The sequence below is a fragment of the Physcomitrium patens genome, chromosome 1 (genome assembly GCF_059467195.1).
Source record: "Physcomitrium patens ecotype Gransden chromosome 1, ASM5946719v1, whole genome shotgun sequence".
Lineage (NCBI taxonomy): Eukaryota > Viridiplantae > Streptophyta > Bryopsida > Funariales > Funariaceae > Physcomitrium > Physcomitrium patens.
In genome coordinates, this window is record NC_143410.1 from 19,735,196 (window position 1) to 19,760,514 (window position 25,319).

General features: G+C 34.8%; 2 protein-coding genes and 1 non-coding gene across 9 annotated transcripts; all 3 read right to left on the reverse strand.

The window, feature by feature from the left end:
* Window positions 1-13,315: 13,315 nt before the first annotated feature.
* Window positions 13,316-13,418, reverse strand: LOC112292502 (U6 spliceosomal RNA). Its single transcript, XR_002972766.1, has one exon. It is a non-coding gene; the product is annotated as a U6 spliceosomal RNA (small nuclear RNA).
* A 1,687-nt stretch (window positions 13,419-15,105) lies between these two features.
* Window positions 15,106-18,184, reverse strand: LOC112294941 (uncharacterized). Of its 2 annotated transcripts, none has more exons than XM_090252541.1 (8): window positions 17,935-18,184; window positions 17,334-17,420; window positions 17,012-17,068; window positions 16,800-16,856; window positions 16,416-16,619; window positions 16,139-16,250; window positions 15,674-15,876; window positions 15,106-15,558 (listed from the first exon to the last, which is right to left on the reverse strand). In XM_090252541.1, exons 1-8 carry the CDS (start codon window positions 17,947-17,949, stop codon window positions 15,466-15,468), a joined length of 828 nt encoding a protein of 275 aa, XP_090108667.1. In that variant the 5' UTR covers window positions 17,950-18,184; the 3' UTR covers window positions 15,106-15,465. The 2 variants fall into 2 exon arrangements, with proteins under 2 accessions (XP_090108667.1, XP_024401764.1); XM_024545996.3 differs by having other exon boundaries at window positions 17,334-17,436.
* A 3,035-nt stretch (window positions 18,185-21,219) lies between these two features.
* Window positions 21,220-24,876, reverse strand: LOC112289442 (uncharacterized). 6 transcript variants are annotated; one of them, XM_024534702.3, is made up of 7 exons: window positions 23,900-24,876; window positions 23,590-23,698; window positions 23,280-23,415; window positions 22,866-23,058; window positions 22,480-22,621; window positions 21,900-21,947; window positions 21,220-21,692 (listed from the first exon to the last, which is right to left on the reverse strand). In XM_024534702.3, exons 1-4 carry the CDS (start codon window positions 24,874-24,876, stop codon window positions 22,955-22,957), a joined length of 1,326 nt encoding a protein of 441 aa, XP_024390470.1. In that variant the 3' UTR covers window positions 21,220-21,692; window positions 21,900-21,947; window positions 22,480-22,621; window positions 22,866-22,954. The 6 variants fall into 6 exon arrangements, with proteins under 6 accessions (XP_024390470.1, XP_024390464.1, XP_024390455.1 ...); XM_024534696.3 differs by having other exon boundaries at window positions 21,865-21,947; XM_024534687.3 differs by having other exon boundaries at window positions 21,900-21,997.
* Between the last annotated feature and the right edge of the window lie 443 nt (window positions 24,877-25,319).

Genomic DNA, 25,319 nt, shown 5'->3' on the forward strand with positions numbered 1-25,319 from the left:
GTACATCCCACTCTTTAGAACAGATAATGAATCAACTTTCAATGCCAATTTTTAACATTTCATTTAGCACTAAATTCATTTGTCTCCACTCTTAATACAAGATTCTAGAATTCTATGTGCTCAAGAAAATCACAAGGCTATGTGATCTATCAATACATGTTTTTATCTATTGTATTATTTTGTAGAATTAGCCATCTAAAATTGAATAATAATGGATTTATAGAAAATAATGTAATTAATCTAAAAAATAGTTGTGGTGGAGATTTAAGAGATTCTTTTGTAGTCTATTTCCTATTATTATTATTTTGTATAAAGGGCCTCAATTGTTTCAAGTCATTAAAATTATGTCTAAATATTAAATAGACTTACTTTTTTACTAAATCAATCCACTTTATTTGAACCATCATTAAAACCATCATTTCCAACCCTTGCTCTTTTTGTTCCTAGCTCTCATCTTGACCTCCTATTTCCACTCATAGGTTTTGTTGTTGTATTGTAAAACAAAAGGATTAATACAAATTTGTGTGTTTTACCATATGGTGCAATGAAGCTGCACCAATGGATGGAGGAAGAAAAGGAGAGGGGGAGAGGAAGATGATGTGTGGATGTTGTAATATTGAGCATGAGACAAGACCTTTTGAAAAGCTAGTTGCAAACAATGCAACATATAAATCATGTCTTTTATAGTGTTTTGATAAAGGCCAAGTCCTAGATTCTTAATATTGTGAATTCATGTAGAAGCAGATACAAACAGATACAGACACATATATACACATACACCTTGAAGTTGCAATTAAAAGCAAAACTTCTTAGTTTGAGTGATCTAATTGGCATGTGTCACGGATATACATAGGTACTCTAATAAATATCTATATGATTGGGTCGAAGTAGATAAAAGTAGATAAAAATAAATTAATTTCATAATACCTTCTAAAAAAGCTTCTTAGAAGCTTCATAGATGTTGCTTTGACTTTACATGTATTTGTAGTTGATTGGTAGGTTAGAAACTTGATCAACAAATTAACTACGTGTTGGTAGCTTGCGGAACAAGCTAACTATGTGGCGTACATATAAAAAACTTACCTTACAAGTTAAGATACGTGTCTTGCAAAGTCAACACGCTTTGGAGGTCTTATAGGACATCACCACATAGCTCCTAGTTAAGAGTATATATGGAGGCAAGAATATAGTTTTTTTTTACTCTTGTCAACGCCTTTCTAGTCCTTAGTCTTATTTCAAGACTTTCTAGTCTTATTGTTTTTGGCAATAGACATTCTAGTTCAATATTATATCATCTTTGAATGACTTTCTAGTTCCTTTCAGTGACACAAGAATGTATTGAGGATTTTTTTTTTTCAAGATTCATGTCTTTGATAATTTGTCAAGAGTGCTAACTTACTATTTTTATCTTATTTTAGAAGTGAATGGATTACTTGATTTTTATTGTTGTATTTTGAAGATTGCGGACTATCAACCTTTTAACAAAAAATCTTATTTTCTAACATTGATCTTTTTTGAAAGAAAGTGAATTACTCTTCTTTGTAGAAATTTTCATTTGATATTAGATGTTGCAGATTACTTTCTTTTGATTTAACTTTTTGAATTTGTTTGAGTTGCCTATAGAAAAAAAGATTATTGATGCTACTCTTAGCAGAAGTAAAAATAGATTTATAACTTTTGTAAGTCTTATAAGCTTTTGAATACTCTAAGAGTAATAATTTCATATATTTCCATCGTGAATTATGGAGGTACTATGTGTATGCCTATAGAAGAAGTTCAGAGTCTGCAGCAAGAAGTTATATAGTTGAAAGAAGCAAGTTGATCAACTTGGCAAGCAAATTTAAGGATTTTTGCTTCTATAAGTATGATGAGGATAAAGATTAGTATCCTATAAAAGTTTAATGGAATAACTTCAAAATTTCAAAGATTTCTGTAATAAGTCAAGCTCTATCTAAGGTTAAATCATTTTTCCTACTCAAGAGGATTTAATCAACTCAGATTCATAGACGCACTTCTATCGAGAATTAATCTCTCTTGGTTTGCACATTTAATGAAAAAAAGATTTGCAACTGCATTATGATTTGAATTCATTCTTAGAAGTATTTATGACAATATTCATAGAAAGTATTAAAAAAAGAATAGCAAAGACCAAATTCTTGTCTTTATGGCGAAGATCACGGTCAAGCTCCATATATGCTACTAAATTTCAAAGCCTAGCTTGCGACATGGATTGGAATCATAAAGCCTTTGGCAATGAATTTTGATATGGATTAAACGATTATATCAAAGATTTGTAACTAATATTGCCGAAGATAAAATCTTTTGAATAATTTTTTGCTTAAGCCATTGCATGCAAAAATTGATTATTTAAAAGATGTGAAGAACAAAGATTTTGGCTCAAAAGAAATAATTAAAATAATGATGATAGCCCTTAAGTTTACAAAAACGTATTCAATAAGGCCAAAATCAATGCAAATTGATATGATACATTTTAAAACCTTCACAAAGTAGGAAAAGACTCAATGAGGTCAAAAAGGCTTATTTTTATATTATAGAGAAGATAAATCTACTACTCAATATTTTCCAAAAAAAATAATGCAATCACAAAATGAGAAGCACGATTGCCAAAGAAGGCGAGTTGTCAAAAAACATATTTCTCCAGCTACAATAGGGACCGTGCGGTTAGAATCTTGCATAATACCTAGTAAAAATCTAATTCTTTCCTCAAATCCCTCACCTCTTTTTACAATAGAAGTTTATTTAGGACCGAAAATTCACAAAGTCTTATCTTTTGTTAGATTCAAGAGCCTCAACCTGCTTTATAGATGAAGACTTTATCAAAAAATAGGAAATATCATTAGTCAAAAAAACTAAACATGTACATGTAGAAGTCATAGATGGTCATTTGTTATCTTATTAGTTATAAATTCTCAATTACAATAGGCCTTTTGATCTATCATTTTTTACAACCTTTATTCAATATAAATATTTTTGTTGCTTTGTATCATAATATTGAGTGTAGATCATACTCTTGAAAAATTTATTATTTATCTTTTATTTCATTAAGATGTATCTTATTTAGGCTTTGAAATATAAAGATTGTTAGCTTATAAAAGTTAATGTGGAAAAGCATAAAATATAGAAACATGTCTACATTATAATCTAATTAAATTTATGGAATTAAAAAATTATAATTATGAATTTTTTAAAAAAATATGCAAATAAAAATATTATATTAAAAAATGAGGTGCATTATAGTTGTTATGGTATCTTAATAATTGATTTTCTAAATAATATTACTTGTAAATTTTATAGTTATAAAAAAACTTATTTCAAATTTATTTGTGATTTTATTTTTCATCTTAATATCTAGTAGTATGTATAGAATGATAAGCTAGTATTGGTTATCAACAAGAGGAAAGCTTTAGTTAGGCAGTCAATTATCAAAAAGTATAAAAAGACTTAATATTTAAAAAAAATTATAGGATACCAAAGACACCATTAGTACATTTCAGACAAGAAAAGTGCAAGAGATTGATCCATGCTATATAAATATAATGATGTTGGTTAGAGCAAGGGATGATGGAGAGAGATGGCAATGGTATTGCCAACAACACCACCGCTACTAAGGAGCTACTGCTAAGACAATCTTAAATGGTGTTGCAATAAAGAATGATATCACATGTGCAGATCTTAAGGTAGATCAATCTTATTACATCTTTCTTTTTAGATTGAATGTAGTAGATTCAAGCCTATATATTGTTTTTGGATTATATTGTATTTGATATTCATGGAATGTTATTGATAGAAGATGTGTTGGATTTTTAGGATTTTATAATTTTATAGTATAGAATTAAATTTTGAGCCACTTTTATTTATATAAAGAAGTTTATATTATATTGAAGAGTTTTAGGATATTTAGTAAAAAGCATTAAATGTATTAATTTAATAGTTGCTAAATTAGAAGTAAATTAATGAACAATTCATTAGTATTATTTTTTCAATTAATTTCTTCAATGATTTAATTTATATTTTTTACTAAATTTTTTTTTTACCTTATTTTTTTTGGTATTATTGATGCAATTAATTTGCATCAATAGCCAAAGTTTTCAAACCCATTATGTATTCAATTATGATTTATTAGCCTTTAGATGTACTTTCAATCAATTTTTTATAGATCTTATATATTAGCCTTTAATAAAGAGTTAACTTAGATTGTAGAACAATATAAAAAAAAGAAAAGAAAGTACTAATGGAAATGGTAGATTATTTAATGCCACAAAAATAAATATTACAATTTTTTTTGCATATATATTGTTTCTATAATGTTATATTGCATTTGATGATGATAAATAAGTTTACAAATGAAAGTCACTTTTAATCTGTTGGATAAAGGTAAACATTTATAAATTTATACAAAAGCTAGAAGTATATATCTTATATAATGATAATCATAAATCCACCTTCACATTACTAAACAAACTCATTTTATACCACCCACATACCAACTATTTTCTTATTAAATAAGCATATGTACATATTTATTATATATTTCATTATATTTGAAATATACTTGTAGATAGTTGTAAAGACATGATAGTTCAAATAAGACAAGTATGCACATTATATCTATATCCTTTTAAATTATTATAATGCCAAATAATTCTTGTTGCTTCAACAACCTTAAAGAATGAAAGAATACATTGTGTAAAAGATTCTCAATCTAATTGTCTCATACAATTAGGTCTTTCGTGCAATCAGTACTTTGAACAAGTAACTATTATATTTTCTAACCTCACAATTATCAATGCAAGATATAATAGTTTAACAAACATTCTTTCTTATTAGTAGAAAAGAACTCAAAATATTTGACAAATATGATTAGTAACAATGTGAACATCTTTGAAAGATACAAGTTCATTCTTTTGTAGTAATAGATATAATAAATAAAAAAATATTTACCAAATAATATTAACGATGAAAAAATTCTATCATGAACATACTATTATTACATAACATAGTTCAAATCTTATGCCTAAATGGTATTTCTAATGTCTTTATAAATGTGCTTGTATAGGAGTTAATATTGAAGATCTCATTAGTTATAAATCTATTTTTACTTCTGCTAAGAGTAGCATCCATAATCTTTTCTTCTATAGGCAACTCAAACAAATTCAAAAAGTTAAATTAAAAGAAAGTAATCTGCAACCTCTAATATCAAATGAAAATTTCCACAAAGAAGAGTAATTCACTATCTTCCAAAAAAGATCAATGTTAGAAAATAAGATTTTTTGTTAAAAGGTTGATAGTCCGTGTCACGGATATACTTATATAAGCTAGTAATTACATATACAAATAAGTGAAAGTAAGTAAAAGTAGGTAAAAGTAAGTTAATTCTATAGTATTGAATATGAAAGCTTCCTAGAAGCTTCATAGATGCTGCTTTGACTTCATAGGTGTCTTTAATTGACTTTTTTGGATTAGAAACATGATCAATAAGTTGGCCATGTGCCACACATGTTGTTAGCTTGAAGATCAAGTTAACTATGTTGCCCACACATAGAAAAACTTGCCTTGTAAGTCAAGGCATGTGTCCTACAAAGTCAACACATATTGGAGGTTCTATAGAATGTCGCCACGTAGTCCCTAGTTGGATAGTATATATAGAGACAAGAGTGGAGCCTTCTTCACTCTTGTCAACTCCTTTCTTGCTTCTAGTCTAGTTTCAAGGGTCTCTAGTTTTCTTGTCTTTTGGCAATAGCCATTCTAGTTTCTCTTTCAATATACATATTTATTTATTTATATTTTGTTACCTTTCTTTGAGTGAAGGCTCACTTGTCTGGATTATTTTTTCATCGAGTTTTTGTCCTTGACACATTGACAAGAATACACGTACAATATCAGAGCTTTGTCTAATCTTAATTAAGAGTGGATTACCTCTTTTTCTTGATAAGATATAAGCATATTAGAAGTTGCGGATTATCCTCTTCTAAACTGATATTGTTCTTAGTATTTTCTTTGTTCTCAAGTCCTCTTTTCTATTTGTCTTGAGCCATATTAGATAGCTTCTTTTTTCTAAGTGTTATCATTGCAGAACTTATTGAAATGAAGAATGCAATGGCACAAATGCAAGAGCAATTGAGGGAATTAATGCTTGTGATGCATCAACTCAATTTACCACCACAAAGAGCAACAAGATTGGCAGGAAGTGAAGATATAGAAATAGTTGGAGCTACTTCAACATCTACACCAAACCATGTCCTTTCTCTTATGGTGGAATACCCTTCCAATATTAGAGAACCAAGAATTGCCCTACTCAAGAAGTTTGATGGCACCACATCCAAGTTTCGAGGATTTATCAATCAAGTGCAACTTGTGATTGAACTTCAATCCCAAAGCTATCCAACTCCAAGATCGCAAGTTAGATTCATTGGTACGCTTCTTTCAGGTTCAATACTATCATAGTTTTTATCTTTTTTAGAATGACGAGATCCAATAATGGATAATCTAGAGGCTTTTCTGGCGGAGTTTTGATCCATGTATGGAGAACATGATGCAATTCGTGTTTCAATCAATAAGATCCGTATTTTACGATAAGGCAATTGATCAGTAACGTTGTATGCTTCACAATTTTGACAACTTGCAACTGATATCAAGTGGGATGATGCTGCACTTATTAGCCATTTTCTCTATGGACTATAATATGAGGTAAAAAAATTAATGCTCAACTTATTTGATTCTCAAACATTGAGTCAAGCAATTGACTTTGCTGTGAAGTGTGACAATCGCCTTTTTGAATTTCGATCTGAGAACCGTACAAGTGGACCTCAACGTTACTATAATTCAATGGCAACACCAACACCTCTTCAACACATACATTCGAAAGTAGAGGATATGCAAATTAATGCAGTACGTTTCAAACCTCTTACTGAGCAAGAAAAGACTCGTCATCGTCAAGAAGGATTATGTTTATATTGTGGAGAGCAAAGCACACTGCTCAACATTGTCCAAAGAAATTACTCAATCACAAAATGAGGAGTATGGCTGTGAAAGAAGACATTATATCGGAAAACGAGTTTGTCCAGCTACAATAGGGACTATGCAGCTGGAACCTTGCACAACATCTAATAAAGGTACTATTCTGTCCTCAAAGCCCTCTCCTAGTTTTACATTAAATATTATTTTAGAACCTAAATATTATAAAGTCTCTGCTTTGTTAGATTCGGGAGCCTCGAGGTGTTTTTTAGATGAAGAATTTATTAAAAGACATAGCATATCTTTAATAAAGAAAACTAAACTTGTTCATGTAGAAGTCATAGATAGTCGTCTATTGTCTTCTGGAGATATTATTCACGAAACCCTTTCTATAGAAGTAATAATCAATGGTCATAATAGTTTTGTAATATTTAATATCATTAGATCTTCCTCTAATCTAGTCATTTTAGATTTATCGTGGTTAGAAAAATACAACCCTCAAATAAATTGGATTTCTCGAACTCTTACTTTTTCTAAAAGTATAGCTAACAGTGTAGTTAATCAAATAGAGAGTCATAAATCCAGTTCAATTGAACCCGTATTTATAGGTACAAAAGCTTTCTTGCATGTTGCTATGAAAGAATCACCATATATTATTTATGCCACACCTGTTCTTACAGGTGAAAAGACTTCAAGTGGCATTCCAAGCCAATATCAAGAATTTCAAGATGTATTTGAAAAAAAGAATGCGGATACACTCCCGGAACATCGTTCCTATGATTGCTCAATTGACCTTCAAGAAGTAGCACAACCACCATTCGGACCAATCTATAGTTTATCACAAAATGAGTTGACTGAAGTCAAGGAGTATATTGAAGAAAATCTAGCTAAGAATTTCATACGCCATTTTAAATCTCTAGCAGGAGCTCTAATTCTATTTGTGAAGAAAAAAGATGGATCATTGCGGATGTGTGTTGATTATCGAGCACTCAACAAGATTACCATCAAGAACAGGTATCCACTACCTTTAATATCTGGACTTCTTGATCAACTGAATAAAGCTAAGATCTATACAAAAATAGATCTTCGAGGAGTATACAATCTAGTACGCATCAAACAAGGAGATGAATGGAAGACTACGTTTCGAACTAGGTATGGATATTTTGAATACAACGTCATGCCTTTTGGACTTACATATGCACCAGCAGCTTTTCAACATCTAATGAATGATGCTTTTTGAGAGTTCTTAGATGATTTTGTGGTCTGTTATCTAGATGACATCTTGATCTATTTTAAGAATCCAGAAGAACATGAATTTCATGTTCATCGTGTGTTACAAAAATTAAGAGATGCAGGACTCTATGCCAAGATAGAAAAGTATATATTCCATACTACTCAAGTCGATTTCTTAAGTTACATCATTTCAAATGATGGACTTATGATGGATCCTAAGAAAGTTCAAACTATTATAGATTGGAAGATTCCAAAAACGGTAAGAGATGTCCAATATTTTTTGGGATTTGCCAACTATTATCAGATCTCCATCAAAGACTTCTCTCGAGTTGCAGCTCCACTTACACATTTGACTTGTAAAGACAAACTCCAATGGAATCAAGAAGCAGAAGTTGCTTTTGAATCTTTGAAGACAGCGTTTGTTTCTACACCAATCTTGTATTATGTTGATTTTTCCAAAGCATTCTTTATGGAAACAGATGCATTAGACTTTGCTCTGGGTGCGGTTTTATCACAAATGAGAATAGATGACAAACTTCATCCAGTAGCCTTTCATTCAAGAAAATTCTCAACAACAGAAATCAATTATGAGATCCACGACAAAGAACTTCTTGTAATTATGGATTCTTTTCAAGAATGGCATCATTATCTAGAAGGCGCTTCCAGTCGAGTCACCGTGTATACGGATCACAAGAACCTCAAATATTTTATGTCAGCACGCGTATTAAATCGTCATCAAGCTCGTTGGAGCATGTCTTTATTAAGATTCGAGTTCATCATCACTTATCGGCCAGGAAAACAACAAGGTTTGTCCGATGCCTTATCTAGACATTCTTAACTTGCACCAAAAGAAGGAAATGCAGCATTTGAGCAACAAAGAACGGTTCTCTTGAAGCTAGAGCAATTTCATCTTCGAGCAATAAAATCAACATTGACTATTGATTTAACTTTTTTTAAGCAAGTCTAGTTAAGTATGTCTTGAGACTCTCTTGTTTATGATATGAAGAATAATTCTTCTAAATCTCATGATCCCTCTAAATTTGAATTCAAGAACAATCTACTCTATTTCGAAGGACACCTATATGTTCCAGAAGGAGAAGCACGTTTACGTATTCTTCAAGCTCGTCACGACTTCCTAGCAGCAGGACATTTTGAATATAATAAGACTTTGGAGCTGATATCTAAGAATTTTTGGTGGCCTCAAATGTGGAAGGCAATCAAAGATTTTGTACAATCATGTGATGTTTGCTCGAGATCAAAAACTCCTCGTCATCGATCTTTTGGACTTCTTCAGCCATTACCCATTCCAGAACAACCATAGTCTCATGTTTCTATAGACTTCATCACGGATCTTCTAATCTCAGGTTCTTATGATTCTATATTCGTGATAGTAGATTGTTTTACCAAGATGGCACATTTTGTACCATGTACAAAATCTATCACAAGTGAAGAAACAGCTTAGCTCTTTCTTGACAATATCTATCGCTGTCATGGATTACCCAAGGATATTATATCAGATAAGGGAACTCAATTTGTATCAAGATTTTGGCGGACTCTTTTTAAGATTCTAAAAGTGAATATAAAACTATCTTTGATATTCCATCCTCAAACTAATGGACAAACGGAGCATGTTAATCAAGTTTTGGAGCAATTTTTAAGATGTACCATTAACTACTAACAAGATAATTGGACAACTCTTTTGCCATTGGTAGAGTTTGCTTACAATAACATGGTACATTCTTCTATAAAACAAACACCTTTCTTTGTTAATTATGGTTATCATCCATGACTTGATACTTTTGACTTTTCAAAAGTTGATAATCCTGCTACGAAAGATTTAGCAATTTATTTATCAAAGCTACATGCAATGATGAAGGCGCAATTAAAAGAGGCTCAAAAACAACAAAAGGCCAATGCGGATGTCTATCGAAAGATACAACCATCATTCGTCTTGGGTGATAAGATATGGCTACTTCATCGCAATATCAAGACCACTCATCCTTGTGACAAGTTGGACAATCGAAGGCTGGGACCATTTTCTATTTCTGTACAAATCAATCCAGTTGCATATCGTTTACATCTACCAGAGTCAATGAAAATCCATTCAATATTCCACATGTCTCTTCTTGAACCATATAAGATAGTGGACATACCAAGAAGACGACAAGCTCCACTTCCTCCTATAGAAGTGGACAATAATGAAGAGTTTGAAGTAGAAGAAGTCTTAGATTCAAGGTGGCGTCGAAATAAATTTGAATATCTTGTCTATTGGCACAGATATGGTATTAGTGAACGTGCATGGGAGCCAATAAAGAATCTTGCAAACATAGCAAAGGTGGTAGAGGCTTTTCATCGACGACATCCATCAAAATCAAGATGAAAACCTTTTTTATAAAAGAAACAACATCTACGCAAGATAACATTCTACTTTCAATTATTGTTCGTAGCTTCTTTGTAGTAGTGATGCTCAGGAGATGGAGAACCAATAACCAGCAGATTCGACTCAAGAGCCTTCATTTACTGACCTGTCGGATGAGACATTATGATTTTCACAACCTTGAAGACGATGCAATCGAGATGAAGATCTTCAAGAATGACATGTTCTTCCTCAAATAGATGGCGAGATACAACGCATTTGGTATCACGATTTGAAAAGAGACTCCCAATGTTTGGTGATTTTGCTAGAAGTAGGAACAATTCCTGATGGTGTTTCAAATGTTCTATTCGAAGGAAGTTATGATGGCCTCAACAACAATTAAACAATTGGGTGGTCTTCTTGCCCTGGTATGGGACACTACCGATGGTTGAGAGGCCCTATCAATCATCTTCGAAGAGAACAAAGATCAGAGTATGTGACGAATACAATTCGTTACATCATAGATTTCTTCAACATATGATGATCGCTCCTCATAAAACTCGTCCCTAGAAGGGGGGTAATGTCACGGACATACTTATATAAGCAAGTAATTACATATACAAATAAGTGAAAGTAAGTAAATGTAGGTAAAAGTAAGTTAATTCTATGATATTTAATATGGAAGCTTCCTAGAAGCTTCATAGATGCTGCTTTGACTTCATAGGTGTCTTTAATTGACTTTTTTGGATTAGAAACGTGGTCAATAAGTTGGCCATATACCACACATGTTGTTAGCTTGAAAATCAAGCTAACTATGTTGCCCACATATAGAAAAACTTGCCTTGTAAGTCAAGGCATGTATCCTACAAAGTCAACACATATTGAAGGTCCTATAGAATGTCGCCACGTAGTCCCTAGTTGGATAGTATATGTAGAGACAAGAGTGAAGCCTTCTTAACTCTTGTCAACTCCTTTCTTGCTTCTAGTCTAGTTTCAAGGGTCTCTAGTTTTCTTGTCTTTTGCCAATAGCTATTCTAGTTTCTCTTTCAATATACATATTTATTTATTTATATTTTGTTACCTTTCTTTGAGTAAAGGCTCACTTGTCTAGATTATTTTTTCATCGAGTTCTTGTCCTTGACAATTGACAACCTTCAAAATACAACAATAAAAATCAAGTAATCCATTCACTTCTAAAATAAGATAAAAATAGTAAGTTAGCACTCTTGACAAATTATCAAAGACATGAATCTTGAAAAAAAAAAATCCTCAATACATTCTTGTGTCACTGAAAGGAACTAGAAAGTCATTCAAAGATGATATAATATTGAACTAGAATGTCTATTGCCAAAAACAATAAGACTAGAAAGTCTTGAAATAAGACTAAGGACTAGAAAGGCGTTGACAAGAGTAAAAAAAAACTATATTCTTGCCTCCATATATACTCTTAACTAGGAGCTATGTGGTGATGTCCTATAAGACCTCCAAAGCGTGTTGACTTTGCAAGACACGTATCTTAACTTGTAAGGTAAGTTTTTTATATGTACGCCACATAGTTAGCTTGTTCCGCAAGCTACCAACACGTAGTTAATTTGTTGATCAAGTTTCTAACCTACCAATCAACTACAAATACATGTAAAGTCAAAGCAACATCTATGAAGCTTCTAAGAAGCTTTTTTAGAAGGTATTATGAAATTAATTTATTTTTATCTACTTTTATCTACTTCGACCCAATCATATAGATATTTATTAGAGTACCTATGTATATCCGTGACACATGCCAATTAGATCACTCAAACTAAGAAGTTTTGCTTTTAATTGCAACTTCAAGGTGTATGTGTATATATGTGTCTGTATCTGTTTGTATCTGCTTCTACATGAATTCACAATATTAAGAATCTAGGACTTGGCCTTTATCAAAACACTATAAAAGACATGATTTATATGTTGCATTGTTTGCAACTAGCTTTTCAAAAGGTCTTGTCTCATGCTCAATATTACAACATCCACACATCATCTTCCTCTCCCCCTCTCCTTTTCTTCCTCCATCCATTGGTGCAGCTTCATTGCACCATATGGTAAAACACACAAATTTGTATTAATCCTTTTGTTTTACAATACAACAACAAAACCTATGAGTGGAAATAGGAGGTCAAGATGAGAGCTAGGAACAAAAAGAGCAAGGGTTGGAAATGATGGTTTTAATGATGGTTCAAATAAAGTGGATTGATTTAGTAAAAAAGTAAGTCTATTTAATATTTAGACATAATTTTAATGACTTGAAACAATTGAGGCCCTTTATACAAAATAATAATAATAGGAAATAGACTACAAAAGAATCTCTTAAATCTCCACCACAACTATTTTTTAGATTAATTACATTATTTTCTATAAATCCATTATTATTCAATTTTAGATGGCTAATTCTACAAAATAATACAATAGATAAAAACATGTATTGATAGATCACATAGCCTTGTGATTTTCTTGAGCACATAGAATTCTAGAATCTTGTATTAAGAGTGGAGACAAATGAATTTAGTGCTAAATGAAATGTTAAAAATTGGCATTGAAAGTTGATTCATTATCTGTTCTAAAGAGTGGGATGTACTTACAAAATTAATGATGCTTGAGAGCAACTCGGGAGATGGAAATTCATGAGCAGCAGTGTATATTTGCTTATGGCCATGATATATTAAAAAATAAATAAAAACAAAAAATAAAGATGACTTTGCAGACGAGGAGAGAGAAAAAAATTTAGACCATTTCTCGATTTGTGCGTGTCATCCTTGCGCAGGGGCCATGCTAATCTTCTCTGTATCGTTCCAATTTTATCAGATGTCTCCGAAGAGACAACAGGAGATGTAGCATCGCCACATTATATAACTGCCTCAACATCTCCCTCCAATCCATGTGGGTCTGCACTTCTCCTTCTCCCCTCCCCCCTCCATCCCCTCGCATCCATACGCCGCACCAACTGGTCCCTACGCTGCCTGCCTGCCTACCTCTCCACCGCCGTTGTCACCCCCTCCACATTCACATCGTGGAAACACACAATTTCACCCCTCTTCTCCGTCACTCCGGATCACATCTTCAGCCATGCTGGCCTCCTTTATACCAAACCACGGAAACACATCCTCACGCATTTGCCTGTTGCATGCAAACAACATCCTGCGACCCAACAACCAAGCCTCACAATCCCATCACTGCCACTGCACCCGCTCTCACTTCAACAACGCGCGCGCACACCCACACCCACACTTCCAATTTCGCCCCGCGAGTCTCGCAACCACACATCACGCTCGTGGTTGGCTCGGCGCCACACATGCTTGCCTCCGTCTCTGGCTTCGCAATATGTTGCTGCCATCTGCCGTTGCACTGAAGGACTGCAACCCCAGTGTAGAACGCGATTCTGTGAACTACGCCGGCATTAGCATTCAGAACACACAAATTTCGCTGAAAGCACACACAGAGAGTCGAGCATCTAGCGGGTTAGGCTCGCATGCCATGAAGTCGCAATGAGAACCCCGAACAAACACGCAGCTGAGCCGAGCTAAGCGCCACAAGCCATCACGTTGCACAGACCTGGCCAGCCAAAGAGACGGAGTCGAAGAGTAGAGTAGAGTTGACTTGACTTGACATCCATGCCTGGTCTCGCAGGAATGTGAGACCCGCTTGTCTGCCCATCCCCCCACATGACTTTGCGTCGGCGACAACTAATCTGAGTTCTGTGATTTTCTGTGGGAGCATATTCCTTTAGTATTGGGAATTTCATAAGGTTCCTGCATTGTGAGACGCTGGGTCGAACTTACTGTTAGGTTTTTTGATCCTTCCGTACATAATTGAGATGGAACAAAGAGTTTCGGTTTGCATATTTGTTGTTATCACATGGGTTTGACTGGTTTGATGTTACTTTGTCATTACATTCCGACATCCAGCGAGCGGCTTCGCATGTCTTTGAAGTTCTTTAACACCATACTAGTTTCTAGAAAAACCATATCTGAGGGAATTTATCTTGTTGATGTTTGTTTATTCATCTTTTTTGCATTATGTGTGGATGGAACTACACTTTAGAATAGAATGTAGTGTGCCCTTCGCTGAAGCGCACAAGCTCGTAACCTAATTTGACAACCATCATATTTTATAAAAGGTTAGCAAAGAAGTAAACCTCATGTTTTTTAAACAACAAAAGCATACAGTGGGTAATGTTTTTAGTGGATGTAAAACATTGAATTAACACAATAAAATTCTTATAATATCTTTGTTGTTTGTAATATATTTAGCATGTTGAAATTGTGCCATTGCAAGACCCCATCTCTCCACTCTTACAGCATACAAGCTTATGAATCTTTTCATCTGACAACAAAGGCACTGTACACAAAAAATTCTACTTGTATGAAGGTTGCACGAGGCTCAAATCTCATCACTCCATATGGCTTGTTATCTTCACCATATGGTTCGATTTGATGCTCAAGTCTGCCACACTAAGGATCATGCACAAGCACTACGCTCCCTTACACCATCTTCTTAAAATAGGTCTGTGAAATGCAATCTCAAAATGGACTATATTATTTGGTTGAAAGGGGCAACCACGAGGGTTACAATTACAAAGATAGAAATCATTTGCTAATTTTAATTATTTCCAACTACAGAAATAAATTTTGAGTAAAAACAACTTGGTTGCACATAGCTGACCATTTGAAAATATGATGCCAGTTTGGAAGCCTTACCATGCTTGATCAATACACAAAATCTGCGCATGGACAAGTTCAAATGAATGATCCTAGCAATCTGCTTATAGACTGGCCAATCTGAATCCTTGCTGGCAACGCCTTCTGCTCACTGGAGGTTGACCCGAGGATGAGAGATTCCCAAAATTCATGACCGGGTTTGCCATCGCTTTATGATTCCTTAGCGGTCTCAAAACGAGCAGGTGACTTGACTGCTTTCATACAGCAAATACCAGATACCAAAATAGTGATAAGCGTAAACGCCTGCATCCATCACAGATTTGCGTTAAATTTGAATCACAACAAAAATAAAAGACTGTACTTTTAAAAATTTAGAGATAACAGAAAAAAAACTCTATTCACTGCAGGATAGTCTTACCACAAAAATCCCTTCAAGGATCACTGCTCTACTCCTGCAAAGCGCATCACAATCTGTACTTCCAGTGCCGGAGCCTTCGAGAAGGTGACGTTCCAAAATTCCATGGTGCTTCACACTAGAAACCGATGGCTCAGAGAAATAAATAGCGACATTGCTAGTTCCAGAAGACTTCACGGTTGATAGGACCTCTTCCAATACAATCCCTGCAATGTGTAGACGCCAGATAAAAGAAGTTAAAAATTAACTGTTTCTGTGCCAATGACAATAGATAGCTTTGTAGCCAAGCCTTCCAATCCAAGAACGTCATTGAGCATTCAGTAGAAAGTGTCTTGGTTGACAATAAAAGCCTAGATCAAAGTGAAAAATGTTTATAAACACATGTGACAAAGCAACTCCGAAACTGGTAGTGTTGCAATCCTCTCACTGCAGTCCACAAAGCAGCAATCAATCAAAATCGCGTATCACCTTCTGAGTTGGAGACACCATCTGTGCTCCAGTGCAGTGTAGGGCTGTAGCAGATGACCATAACATCAGTTTCTCCTTGCGCCCGAGAAGTTTTCCTTCCGAAAATGTAACCCTGCATCACAGATATATTTGAAATAAGAGGCATAGTTTTGCAACCCAAATACTGAAAATAATCTTACATGAACAATCATTTAAATGCACTAAACACCTATTGTGCTGGGCTATAAGACCATGATGTTTAAACTTTCATCACAGAGCTTCGATAGCACCAAAATACCTGAATATCAGCGACATCAGCGAGCCTTTTGACAGCATGGTCTCCGGTAGCACAAGATCCAGAAACCGCTACTACCCCAATTTTAGGAGTGGTGTCAAACTTGTTCCGAATGTTTGAGAGGAAGGACTCTGAAATTGAGGCTTTGTCACTTGCCGAAGTGACATAAGGAATTGACATTGAGTATTTGACACCTGTGATAGATTTCTGCAATCGAGCAAATAATGATTCTTAATGTGATTTATCATAACGCTAAGCTGTTTGGAGCTCAAAAAGCGTAAAAATGACATATCCAAGAGACACGATTCCATTCATGACACCGCTCAAAGCCTGCCCACCTGCCAACTATCTAACCAGCATAAACAACATAATAAGCACAACAATTACCTGAAGAGTCTTCAGAACGCTAGATGATGCGCTGCGAGAAATGTCCTCGGATCTGAGCTGTTCAGGATAAGAGACTCTATGAGTGAGATAGACAGTATACGTAAACCCTAAATTATCAGAGGCACCTGATACATGTACCCTGCAACAGTAAAAATTCATTCAGTGCTCAAAATCCTCCCAAAAAACTAAAAATCAAAACCAGAGAAACTCGCCTCTTTTCCGATAAACATAATAATCATCTCTGGCTTTGCTTCTTCTTGGACTTCATCCTGCAAGAACAGAATTGTATTAGAGAAGGCTGGGCAGCAACATCCGAGTGCTTGAGGCGCAATATAGACACTGTAAATAAAAATTCGTTTTTTAAGTGTCACTTCAAACCTTCAAATACCAGCCACCATCAATCTGAACAATATATAAATAACCAGAAACAATATCTCAAAAACCACAAAGGCCCCCGCAACACCTGAAACACGTGTATTCACTTGATCAAGATGAGTATGTAGACTTGGTGTGAACAATTCTAACAATGCTTACCTCAGTAGCTGCGCACCTTCCAAAGTCATGGAAAATTGTATCCACTAGGGTCTCGGACGTTTGAAATTCATAATTGACACGTCGATCCTGCGCAAACAAGCATCTGTGCGCAAAATCTCAACGAACACACTCTCCAAAGTACAAGTCCTGCTTAGCTTCGAGATTTATTATCAACAAATAAAATCATCTTTCCATGCATAGGGTTCCCAAATAAAACGAAATTCACAAACCTGTGCACCGGCATTCTGAAAATTTTCGACCGAATTATATATAAAAAAAAATGAAGATGAAAATGAAAATTGAAAATTATGAACCAAATAACGTGCACCGACCGGGACCCAGATCAAAATTATTACAACAGCAGCAAGTGTATAATTGAAACTCACCATCTGATAACCTACATGGCTAATATTCGAATCTTTTTTCTTCTTTCTTTCCCCTAAAGGCTACTTCCCAGAAGAACTAAAAAATCGCAAACCCGATACCAGACCCTGGAGACACGAAATACAAACCTACGCTCTACTTCATTCTCTTCAAAGAAAACAGAAAAGAATAGTAGCAGGGTCAATCAACGAGACAGGTCTGTAGCACCAAGCCATACCGCAGATCCGACCATATGAACGCCGGGGTGACGGTTGAGGAAGAAGACTCCACGGGAAACTCCTGAGACACAACCAAGAGCAGAGAAGCGAGACCCAGCATGAAGAACCCCACGACTCCAATCTGCATGCCCTGGCGACGCCCCATGGTTGCGAATCTCTCGCGAGTTGCTTCAATGCGAGAACCCTTGAGAAGGAATCAATCCCACAGATCGCAAATGAAGGCACGCAGGCAGGCAGGCAGTGCCGCGCTGCTCACACGGCGCCCTTCTCTTCTCCTGCTTTGTGCTTTCAAGCTTTCCAGTCGTCACACTCGCGACACGGAAGGATGAATAAATGAAAATCATTAAGGGATGAATGAACCCATGGATGGATGGATTCATTTTTGGATGAATGTATTTCGGTATCAGCGCTGTTTGATCGCAAGTGCCGCCGTTTGTTACGTTGTTCTTGGAAATTTATCCCATATTGCAATTGGGTGTTTTGATTTTGGCATACTTTCATTGTAGATTAGTTTGGAATACCTTTTTTATATTATTTTTTAGAATTTTATAGAATTTCTTTTGTTGAAGAAAATTGAAGGTAAGAAAAAAAATATAAAAAAATGGTTGTTGTTGTTGTTGAGTGACACGTTTTTGAACTTAGCATACATAAATGAAAACTACTTTTGTAAAATTTGAGAAATAAGGTGTATATTATTATTTTGAATTTTTCTAAATATATGCATTGTTAAAATTAAAAATATTATCTCTTAAAAAATGATCAATAGGAATTAGATGTTCACTAATCATTTTTGAATATATTATGATGAAGTATAGTACAAGTAATTGTAAATCTGTCATTAATTTTAATTGCATAACAATTAGATTTTAAATTTTAAAACCACAATGATTTTATGCAAGTTTTTGTTATTTCTAAAAACAAGTAGTAGAAAAGTAGCTCCACTTATAAAGATACAACAATAAAAATAAATTGTGAATTTTAGTCATTACATTTACAGTTTTTTACGTTTAAAATCTATTTTGGAATCTATTTTTTGCTATATTTTACAATGAGTCTATGGTTAATTAATTTTTAATAAAATAAAATAAAATATGATTACAAAATTATAATGGTATTTTAAGGTTTTTATTTGCCTATTTATTTTGCCAATATTTAACATGCTCTAAAAGTTAAATTTTCCTATTAATAATTTATAAAAATTATAAAAATAAAAAATAATATAATCTTAAATCATCAAATTTTTATTTTTAAAGGATAACAATAAGGAAAATAAAATATTAAAAATATTATTTTATAAGAATACTAGAAGATTATAAGAATAAAAAATAAAAACAATGATTTTTACTTGAATCAATCTACAACTCATTAAAAATTATTTGAAACCTTGCTGAGAATAAATATATACATGGGTTGAAATCCAATGTTTTTAAATAGAGAGTTGCTTAGTTGTTCATGTGGATAAACAATTATCCAAATTTGATGATGAAATGAAACATTTTATATAATCCAAGCATACAAAGACTATCTTAAATGGCATATGTTTAAAGTTATTAAAGGTCAACTATGATAATACATCATGACATGGCACCAAGTTATGTAAAGCATAATATTATGCTCTTAATAATTAGATATTATTATATATATTTTAAAATAAATAAATAAATATATATATATATATATTAAGATCTTAATAAGTTTATAAAGTGGTTGGAGATAAAGTGGTTGGAGAGTATGTTTTATGTTTCTAAATTAGAATATGAGATTCTAACCTTTGATGGTAGATTCTTGTACTTGTTCTTCATTTATAATTTGGAATTTGACTTGCTCCTTCTCATGCCATAAAAATCTTTGAGTGTAAATTTAACATGTCTTAGATCTTTTTTAGGCCAATTTATAGAACTTATTAGTTAATTTGTATATTAAAATTACTTCTATAAGTTTTGGTTGTAATTATTGATGTTGTTTTTTAAAATATATATATATATATATATATATATATATATATATTTTATATTGACGTATAAAAATTGAATAGAATTTATATAAAGATTGTATTCAAAGTCTTTGATATAATTTCTTTGTTTTGTAATTTCTTTGTAATGTCTTTGTTTTGGAACAAAATTTGATTCTAAATTTAATTATCTAATGTTTGTCTAGCTATTGTCTATTGTATCATTTAAGTAATTGGATCTATTGTATCTTAAATTTGAAAAATATTAGTAAATTCAAATTTTCTAAAATAATTTCTTTGAATATTCATCTCTTTAATAAAGTATTAAGACCTATCTTTGATCTAGTAAGTCAAGTCTTCTATTAAAAAATGCATTGGCTTCTTATAGCCTATAAAACTCTTCTTTATGCAAAGTTTATTTTTATTTTTTTATTTGTTTTACCTTTCTTTCTTCTTCCCCATAAGAAGTTCTTTGGTAAAATGCCAATTGGTTTTTTTTAACCTTAAGTGAGGCATTTTACAACATGACAAAGAGGATTATAGAAACCATAATAACAAAATTAACTATTAGAATTTGGCTTGTTAGACTCAATCTTATAGAATACCAATATTTGAGTTTGTTTTGAATTTCATAATTTAAGAACTTGTCAATATATCTTCAATTCATCTAAATTGTATTATAAGTCATATTTTTCTATTCATATTTACAATACTACTAAATTATTTTAATTTATTTTGAACCTAAAATCCTATTAAATATGCTCAACTTATCATCAATTGTGTCAAGAATATATTCATATACTTTGTAAATGTTTCCAAATCATCTACATATTAACTAATGATTAAATATCCTTGTTTTTTTTGGAAGATTGAGTCTTTTGATTTGGAATTGATTTTTGACACATTTGAAGTAAACATAAATGGAACAAAATGGCATCTTCAAGATATTTTCTTTTGAATTTGAAATTTTTTGAAAAAAAATTCATCCATATTAATTATCTATTATCTATTAAATAACATTTTAGTCACACAAATAAAATGAATGTGCCAATATCTAATGTAGCCATTGGATTAAATACAAAATGCCAACAATTAATATCAAATGTTGTAATAAAACTTAGATTGAGAGGTAAGAAGTCTTGCTTTGTCTTCTTTGTCTATTAGACTCCCTCATGGGCAAGCATTACATGGCCTAATATGCACCAAAAAGGTAGAAAGATTAATTGGAGAAAAATAATTAATTGGCTTAAATATTTAATCTTGTCACTTAGTTCATAAAAGACATGACATTGAGTTGCGTATCAGTTTAGTAAGACTTTTTCAGACACAGACCTCACTGCAAGTAGAACAAGATTTATTGCAGAGTAGTGTATTTTAAATGGACTGCATGCACTAAGAGGTGCAAGCACATACTACTTTTGTTTCACCTTGATCAACTCCTCCAAATCAGTTAATTGTATAGATTTGCACTAAATAGTCACAACAATTAATTCTCAGAGCTCCACTGCAAAATCACAGTGCCACTATTGCAATGCCAGGATTGATGGGGTAAAATGAAGTATGCCAATTCAAACATCTTCTCGAGCTCTGCCACAAATATTCAACATTGAAAACTACAATTGCTTCACAAGAATCAAGGACAAATTCTTTAGAAGTAGTGAGAGTCTTGATTGCCTGCTCAATGAAGGAGATTTCAGTCCTTGGGATGACTATGTGTGGTCAAGGATGTCCATTGGCCATACTTTAGCAGCCTTTTCATTTGGGCTGAAGTTCCATATCCTATGTGAACCTTGCATTGGCAACCCCCTATCAACACAACCCAGCATCCACTGTGAGCTCAGGTGAAACATGAATATTGAGCACATTATTTGTACCTAGAAAGGATGAGCCCTTGAAATAGAGACTTCCACGCCGCTAAGGAGTTAAGTGTACTTGTACATTCAGCGTTTAATGGATTGAAAGACAGAATAGGGCTTACTTTTCATAAGCCAGCATCGTGAGATCACTAGATACCTTTCCAAATGCAGCATCTACTGCAATGATGTGGCACCTCCCATCTTCCTGTATACATCGAAGATTTCTGTTCGTGATAACTGAATGAGGAAGATTCACTGCAGCATATCGTTCCGACATCGAACCTCAGACCCGACATATGAGAGAAACGTTGAAGAAAAAATATAAGAACATGTAATACATTGCTTTTTATAGATTTTGCAGCAACTACCACACGTATCCTTGCATTTCGTCGAGATTAATTCTTAAAATCTACTGGAGAGTGCATGCCAACAGTAAGAATCTTGTTTGCAACGATATAAGGAAACCGAGCAAACAATTTTCATCACTCTCGTGCAACTAGTGTTTACAGCACACTCAGGATCTCAAAAAAAAGGTTTCAATATCCTATGTATCCCTGCTCGAATCTGGTTTGTATAGGAAAGCGTTCACGAGCGTTTCAATATGGAAATGCAAGCCCTAGCCAAGACCTGAACTAAAGCCAAAGTTAGTATTCCGCATGAAACATTCAATTATGGTTGCTCTGACATTGATGAAATGATCATGGCATTTACAAATACAATTGCTGAAAGAGACGAACGTGGTTGTGATGTGTATCAAATAGCAGGCACTTCAATCATGCATCTGCAACAGCCTCGTCAAGAACATGCTTCGAATTCTCCTCGCACATCATTTCCTTCTCTCAGTCGATATTTCCGCCAGCTATACCATAAACAGCGTGCCTGATCCAGTAAGGTAACGAAATATAAATCATAGTTTAACATGCTGGAGTGTAGCTGCATAAAGGTCTCATGAACAGTAAAAAAGAAAGGATTCCTGTACTTTCGTACCATCCATCAAAAATCAACGGGAATGTTTTTCGAGAAATGAGATTCTATATTCTACGTAGTGCATTTTCGAAAAGTAAAGAAGACCAAGCAAAGCCAAATATTACATCCAAAGTAAAGCACAATGGGCAGGTCATACCTTGTTAACATAAAGCCTTCACGGATCTCTGGAGTAAAAAACCTACAACAGTTATAGCAATCAAACTCGTTGCATGGCTTCCAAATAAATCATGATGCCAAGGAGAGCACATGTTTGGCGAGCTGCTGTGCTGCATCTGGTGCTGCCATACGTAGTGCAGCATTTTGCATCCTCCTCTGTTCTGCATTGTCTCCTGTAATGAGACAAAGTCAATATATCTGGACTATATTGGGAATGCTGCAAGAAGCACCTGGCATTTGGCATTCGAATGTTTCCCCTAATTAATAACATTAAAATAGTTGAAAATAAAACAAATCTAACAAAGAATAATGTAGAGGGGATCTCAGTAGAATTATGCAACAAACAGGAGAGGTTCATGAAACATAAAGCAGCAAGAGGAGTTATACGCGGCACCTAGAATGTTCAGAATCACTGTCGCAAGTCTTTCTGCAACAAGATCCCTCTCTGGTAGGATAGTAGCAGCACCACCCTCAGCCATGGCCCGTGCATTCTTCATTTGATGATCTTCAGCTACAGAGGTGGCCGGAATCTGACAGCATCTACCAATTCTTAGAGCATTATTTTTTCCCTGAGTCACAAGCCCATAGGTATACATTGCCACAAGCCAGAACAGATAACAGCGAAGAATTCTGTCTCTACGTAACTCATTTCTAGAATTGGTTCACTCTTGTTACCCCATAAATATACATGTCTGAGCACAAACCAGAATGGCCGGCGTAGCTGTGACCAGCAACTCGCTGCAGGTTATTGCACCCGCCCTTGCTACAACAATATCCGCAGCAGCATACATCATCTCCATGGCGTCTACATATCTGCCAACCACCCAGACAAGGAACCAGTCAACTCCTTTGATTTCGGAAACGACACAAAATTGCTTTGCAGAACTACAGCTACGGGTTTATCCTACCGTTATAACTTATCAACAACGGACAGTACTTGGTTGCAACTGTTCAAAGATTGTTGTAAATACAAGGACCTAACGAAAACATGAAGAGGAAGGTGCAGAGGTTCACGGTAAGAGAGCTAATCGTGGATGGCTGCCGACTCTCCTCATTGTAGAATCGTAATTGATTGTCCCTGTCTGCCAGATAATGTACCTCCCACGCTTCTGCTCCAACAGGGATGAAGCAATTTCTGCCATCGTCTCGTTGATAATACGTGCTCCAAGTGAACCCCCCATCACGACAACCACCTCCAGATCCTCATGGCCATCCACATTTAGATCCCCAAAAAAGTAACGTAATGCAGACAATCGATCAATACGCTGCTGGAGCACTCTCCTGGTGGGGTTTCCGATAAAGACACATTTCTGCTTTGGGAAGTAGGAGGTAGCAGCCGCAAAAGCTATGAATATGACCTTCGCAACTCTACCAAGGATGCGGTTGGTCACTCCCGCATATGCATTTTGCTCCTGAATGGCAACCGCGGTTCCAGCCAGCGCGGCCATGAGACACAATGGACCTGCGACATAGCCCCCTGTTCCAACCACCACATCCGGTCTAAATTTGCGTACTATTCTCCACGACATCCACAAACAGAGAAGCAAGCGGAACGGTAAGAGTACATTTGCCAAGCTCCAAAATGGCCGCCGTATCGCCACAGCAGGAATTGGAGAGATTGGAAAGCCTGCTTTGGGAACTGCAACCCACTCCATGCGCTCTATGGTACCCACAAACTCAATTTCAGCTGCTGGATTCAACATCTTCACTTCGTCAGCAATTGCGAGAGCTGGGTATACATGACCCCCTGTACCACCCGCAGCAAACATAATCCTAGGTCCTGCTCGCACAGTCTCCCCACTATTCTCATTCCCAACCGATGCACAAACGCCCCTCGATCGCAGCTTCAAAACCAACGGCCACGACATTAAAATTGCACTACCCCCTTGCTTTCGAGCTTGAAATGATACACACAGGGAGCTACATTCTGCTCCACGTTCTGGAGCAAATCGGAGCGAACCAAAACTTGCCCGCGACAACAACGTCATCATGTCCAACACCACCCGGCGAATTGATTGTCCGTGCCACTACAAATCGACGTCAGAACAAGCAGTTCCTTACTGAAATGGACGAAAGAAGGCTACTCTTGCACTGACACCCGGATCATCAATCTGCCATCAAAACAAGTCGAAAGAAACATCATAAACGAATGGTGAAATTCTCCCGGGCGCCCTAAACCCCTAAAAGCGCCATTGCCATGCTCAGGCTCAAAATGCAAACCCCCCTGTTGATTTACGAACTAGGCCGGATAAGGCCCAAGTGAACAAGCCCAGGCGGGATTGCTCCCTGCAATGTCGCCTTGTCAGCACTTAGAGGATTTCTCGTGGTCATTACAAGAGAAATTAACCAGGTACGTGAATTAAAACGTAGGGGAGGGCATGAAAAAATTTCCAAAATTCGTCGGAAGATTGGGTCTTGTGACATTGAAGTTCTG

Coding starts and splice junctions, on each gene's coding strand:
- LOC112294941 (XM_024545996.3), bottom strand. CDS start 18,080: ATGGGGCGTCGCCAGGGCATGCAGATTGGAGTCGTGGGGTTCTTCATG. Junction 16,857..17,011: donor TTATGTTTATCGGAAAAGAG/GCGAGTTTCTCT, acceptor TATCCTGAACAG/CTCAGATCCGAGGACATTTC. Junction 16,251..16,415: donor CTGATGTCGCTGATATTCAG/GTATTTTGGTGC, acceptor TCTGTGATGCAG/GGTTACATTTTCGGAAGGAA.
- LOC112289442 (XM_024534702.3), bottom strand. CDS start 24,876: ATGATGACGTTGTTGTCGCGGGCAAGTTTTGGTTCGCTCCGATTTGCT. Junction 23,699..23,899: donor CCACGATTAGCTCTCTTACC/GTGAACCTCTGC, acceptor GGTGGTTGGCAG/ATATGTAGACGCCATGGAGA. Junction 23,416..23,589: donor CAGCTACGCCGGCCATTCTG/GTTTGTGCTCAG, acceptor AGATGCTGTCAG/ATTCCGGCCACCTCTGTAGC.